A 5,517-nucleotide genomic window follows, 5' to 3' on the forward strand; every position below is an offset into this window, starting at 1 on the left:
TTTATTTCATTAATTTTAATTAATTCTACTCTTACACCTTTTCATAATGAAAGATTTTATTTTTTAATATTTATCTAATATTAGCATTATATGAAAACATGTTTACTTTATGCTGTTGTTAAGGTATAATTGTTACCTTGATGTTGCAATAAGTAAAAATTAATACAGAACAATATATGTTATATCTGGTTAAATTTAGAATGTTATAAATTTTTAATTCCCTAGAATTTGATGTACTTTTTATTTTATTTGCATTACTTATTGATCAAATTAACGAATACTGTCAATATCTTCTATATAAATAATTATTTTTGTGTGATCACAGTTTAAACATTTCTTTTTTCGTTAAACATCCAAGCCATATTCTTTCACCAGTACTGGGTGGGTCTGCAAAAAAAAAAAAAAAAGGGAAACCAATTAATTGATCTTTAAAAAAAAATGGAGTATAAAAGTATAGAGACTAAAAAAATATTTGTGGTAACCTATGGGAATAGAAAAAAAAGCAATACTTACGAAAATCAAACCACACTTCATCTTGTTTTCCACTGTCTTTGCGTGCTGATTCTATAGCATTTCGGAGAGCTAAAACAACTGAGCAGCTTAGGCAGAATGGAGGTTCACCCGTAGCTGAAAAGTGAATTCAATTTTAATTTTTTTTATCATATTTGTTTAAAACATCTTTGCTAAAATATAAGAATTGGTTTCATTTCAGTCGGAAGCTATGCTGATGATCCCTTCTCAAGTACTTCATTACACACAGCTGTTTTTTAAAAATAATTAGTCTAGACTTCTTGAGAATCAATAAAAGTCATGATAAGAGCTGTATTTTATTATCTGCATTAAGAATCAATAATTTGAAATTATTAGTCTTGATTCATCAACTTTAAATATAATTAGCTGAAAAATAAAGGTTTAACGAGTTTTCTGATTACAATTTTAAACCAGTATAGAAACCTCTTTTTCAAGTTGATTGGCTTTTAGATGATTATTATTTTAAACCTAATTATAACATCTCGGTAATTAGATAAAACTAACTCCAAGGACCTGGGTTCAAATCCAGCTGTGGCATATAATTATTATTTGTTTTACATTGGCCGTTGAGTCAGCCCTGTGGGTTCCAGAGCCCTCCGGGGTCCACCCGACCTCATAAAGTGGGTACCCTTAATTGGGTAAAAATCTGGCGGTCAAGCATGATTCTGACCAAATCACTTCATTGCTCAACCTTAGGTCTAGTAACAGTACTTCCTTAAAAAGTACTGCACCCTTACGCTTCATGGGTTGTATTGGTACAGATTTATTTGTATATTTTTCTTATTTAATTAGAATAATTATGGCCTTTTCTTTTTCTTTTAATTAAATTTTTTTTTATCTCACAAACCAATTATCTACACTAAGTAAACCGATTATTTTCAATCTAACTTGTTTACTTTTCCATATCTTTACTGCTCACCTATTTGTTTTCAAAACAAACCTATTGCTCACCTAGTTGTTTTCTAAGCAGGAGAGGGTCTTGGTTAAAATCTCAACCCTAAGTTATGCTCTAATTTTTTTATTTTTTTATTTTTTTTAAATCAGGCTTTCTTAATGGATTGACCAATAATTTGTGTAGATAAAGAGTTAAAAATTAATGAATCTCAATTCGTCCCAGTAAGATTACATGATTTTGACATTGTCTATTTATTTAGAAATAGTAAAACTTCATAAAACAAATAAAAAAATTAACCAATATCTTAATAGTATAATAGCAGAAGTTATAATAACGCATTCAGAGAATACAAAAATTATTCATACCTTTAGAACGTAGAACTCCAGTTGGATTAGGAGCATTTTTCCGTAAGGTTATTCTAAAATCAATTGGTATATCTTTTGCACCTGGTGGTTTGTAATTCTGGTAACAAAAAATAAATAAATAAAATTGATTGCATTAGTTAAGGTAATAGAATTATTAATTTATAATACAAACTTTCTTTTTAAGGTTAAAATTTGTTTATAAAGGTTTATTGTAAAGATATTTGCAATAGATGCACATAATATTGTTAAGATAATAGCAATAGATATACATAATATTGTTATGATAATTGCAATAGATACACATAATATTGTTAAGATAATAGCAATTGATATACATAATATTGTTAAGATAATTGGAATAGATACACATAATATTGTTAAGATAATTGCAATAGATATACATAATATTGTTAAGATAATTGCAATAGATATACATAATATTGTTAAGATAATTGCAATAGATATACATAAAATTGTAAAATCAAATGAATTATTACCCAAGTCCTGTTAGTGAGGAGCTGGCCAGTCTCTTTTTTGTAAACTGTTTCCTCGCAGGTGAAGTAGCCAAGACCCATGACGAAAGCACCTTCCACCTGCCCTATGTCTATTTCAGGACTGATTGATATTCCAGCATCTTCTAATATATCTACTCTTCTGGTCTAGAATAAAGTATTAATTGAGAAAAGTCTAAAAGATTATTTAAGAATTAACTACAGTTACTACATAAACTGTAATGGTTTCAAAAGAAATCCACACTGAAATAAAATCAATATAAATATCTAACCATTTTTTCCAATGGGAGCTGAGCGGAAAAATAAAACACTCTAAAATCGTGGATTTTGACTTCGGTACAATTTTCAGACTTCAATTCTGTTTTTTACATTACATTAAAGGGAAAACATAAATTTCAGAAAGTGATTGCTTTTTGATGAAATAAATTTAAGAAATGTTTAAACTATAAAATAAACTAGCCATAGAGGTACTCTTACACCAAACATTGTAGGTTTTTCTTTAAAAACAAAAAACCTTTCAGGTTTCTTTGCACTTATTGAATGCAAAATTAAGAGCACTAACAAAGGTTCTTAAACCAAAATATTTATTAAATGGGTCTTTCTAAGTGGTAATGAAATAAAGTTATCTGCAAGAAACTTATAAAATTTTTATTCTGGAATCAATTTTTTTTACACAAACTTTTAAAAATAATTCTTGTACTATTTAAAAAGTATAAGAACTTTGAACAATTAAACTGAAGACCAGATACAGAGCTTCAAACAGAACCAGGGTTTATTGAATTACAAATTTTATATTGCCTTGAAACCAGAAATGTTGTTTTGAGTTATGTTTGTGATATAACGATTTTTTGGCATGTTGAATTAAAATCTGAGACGAAGATGTGTAAGGCTAGTATACTTAATCATTTGTACATTTTTTTTTTATTATTAAAAAGCAATTATTTTTCCTTTAATCTACCCATATTTATTTAATATTATTGGATGTAAGAATTTTAATCATAAAAATAAAAAACTTCTTTTAAGTATAATTTCACTCTAAATTAATCTAGAAGTAATCACCAAGATAATTAATTGCTTTCAAAATCAATGAAATATTTTGAAAATTTGATATGTTTCTAGAAAAGTTATTACCTCAAAATAGCATTAAACACTACTTTGAAACTACTTCCACATTGTACGCAAAAGAAGCTGTTAAAAGATATTTTTTATCGAAATGAGAAAAATAATTATGTATTTTTCTTTCTCAGTCCACTGATGTTCCTCAAGGTAGTATCCTCTGTCTCATTCTCTACATATTCTATACAGCTGACATACCAACCGATTCTAACACTATCCTCACCACATATACCGATGACACATATGTGCTCACAGTTAATAATAGCTCTTTAATTGCATCCCAAACTCTCCAATCCCACATCACAGCCATGATGTCAAGATAGGAGGAATAAAATAAATTTCAACAAATCACCTTTACCCTTTGTCATAAACCTACAGACTGCCCACAGTATCCTTTAATAATGTTGCTCTTACCTGTATCGAACAGATCTGCTATTTTGGACTACATCTGGATAAACGACTAGCTTGGAATCCTCACATAAGACTGAGAAGACAGAAAACTGCATGTTGATTGCGACTATTACAGCACTCACTAAGCAAATGGTCTAAACTTCCAGTTCATTACAAAAGACTGATCTATATGATTATATAAGGCCAATCTGGACATTCGGAGTTAAGCTTTGGGGCTCCACTAAACCTTTGAATTCCTCTCATATGCAATCCAAAATACTTAGTAAAATCCTCAATGCTACTTACTTTGTCACAAATAAAATCATCCATAAAGACCTTAATGTTCCATATGTAACCAATCTGGCCCAAACCAGATATCATTCTCTCTCCATTATAAATTCCCTAACCATCCAAACCTACTAGTTTTTAACCTTGCTTCCTCTTACATTCCTGACAATACTCCGAGGTGCCTGAAAAGAAGATGGCATCGAGACCTCCTAATGTAGAAAATTTAATAGAGTGCTACCAATGAGTAGTTTCTCTACATGCTTGTATCAAACCATTATTATCATATATCAAATTTACTAGATTTATTTTTAGGTAAATACAGTTGTAAATATCAATAAATAAAAAAAAAATAAAGTATTTGTTTTTGCATACACAAATTCTACATTTTTCTCTTCATTTCTCTTCAGTAGTAAAACATACTTTTAATTCCAACTTACATGGTACTGTCCAGTAAGAACATCTATTTCAACTTCAGTTACAGCCACACCATAAATAGCATATGCTTTTACATCGTCTCTGCTTGTAAACCTAAAAAAAATGTATAAGATGAAAAAAAAATGAAATTTTTTTTACTAAAGAAAAGGTGTGACAAATATATCGATAACGTAATGCTGAGCAGGGTGTATTCTAGAACATGTTAAATTAATGAACACAATCCTGCTTGAAAATTAACATAATTCCAGATCAATAAAGAAGATTAAATATTTATTTCTTCATGAACGAACATTCACTTTCAAAACAAATATATAAATAAATTAAATTGTTATTGCTTGTTTTTATTCTTAATTACTGCTAATGGAATTGTGAAACTAGAAGGAAAACCTTTGGGTCTGTGGGATCAGGGAAGGGGGGCATCTTTTTCAAGATTTTTTTTTCAAGATCTTTTTCAAGATGCTACCTCTGACAGTAGACAAAGGATGTTCAATACCATCTGCTTCCAGAAGACATCCTCTCTCCCAGCATCCTCTCAAACAAGTCTTTCTCATTCCCTTTGTTCATTCTCATGCCTTGATATTTGATGTAAACATCGATTGTAGCACAACGGTTTTGAATTACTGTCCATGATTGTCTTTATGTAGATTTTTCCTTACTACTTAGAAAATATTTGAGTCTACTTAACATGGAAGTGATTTTCAGAATGGCATCGTTATCTTGACTCTTTCAGCATGTTTTGTTTTTTACTCTATATTGGACTGAACAAAATTGGCTAGCTTCCTTTTCAGTTCAACAAAACAAATGAACAATATCGAAGGTTGATACATAAAATAAAACATAACTAAAACCATCTATACAAAAAAACAACTATTTGTCAAAAAAAGAGGATACTACAATATTTATATATTATATTTGGATTGCTTGATGCACCTCAGCCTATATATACCTATTGTATGCCTTAAATTTTAGTTGCAATCAAAGTATA

The 5,517-nt window shown here is 29.2% G+C and overlaps 1 protein-coding gene across 1 annotated transcript; it reads right to left on the reverse strand.

The window, feature by feature from the left end:
* Positions 1–137: 137 nt before the first annotated feature.
* LOC136795080 (xanthine dehydrogenase-like) lies at positions 138–4,625 on the reverse strand (the record flags this gene model as incomplete). Its single annotated transcript, XM_067053611.1, is given in 5 exon segments — positions 138–387; positions 514–627; positions 1,792–1,888; positions 2,289–2,450; positions 4,535–4,625. Coding segments are annotated over 5 exon segments (532 nt in total), but the record flags the coding sequence as incomplete, so codon positions are not given.
* Between the last annotated feature and the right edge of the window lie 892 nt (positions 4,626–5,517).

Source organism: Halyomorpha halys, unplaced genomic scaffold, assembly GCF_000696795.3.
Source record: "Halyomorpha halys isolate HHAL.00 unplaced genomic scaffold, Hhal_1.1 Scaffold6611.1, whole genome shotgun sequence".
Classification (NCBI taxonomy): domain Eukaryota; kingdom Metazoa; phylum Arthropoda; class Insecta; order Hemiptera; family Pentatomidae; genus Halyomorpha; species Halyomorpha halys.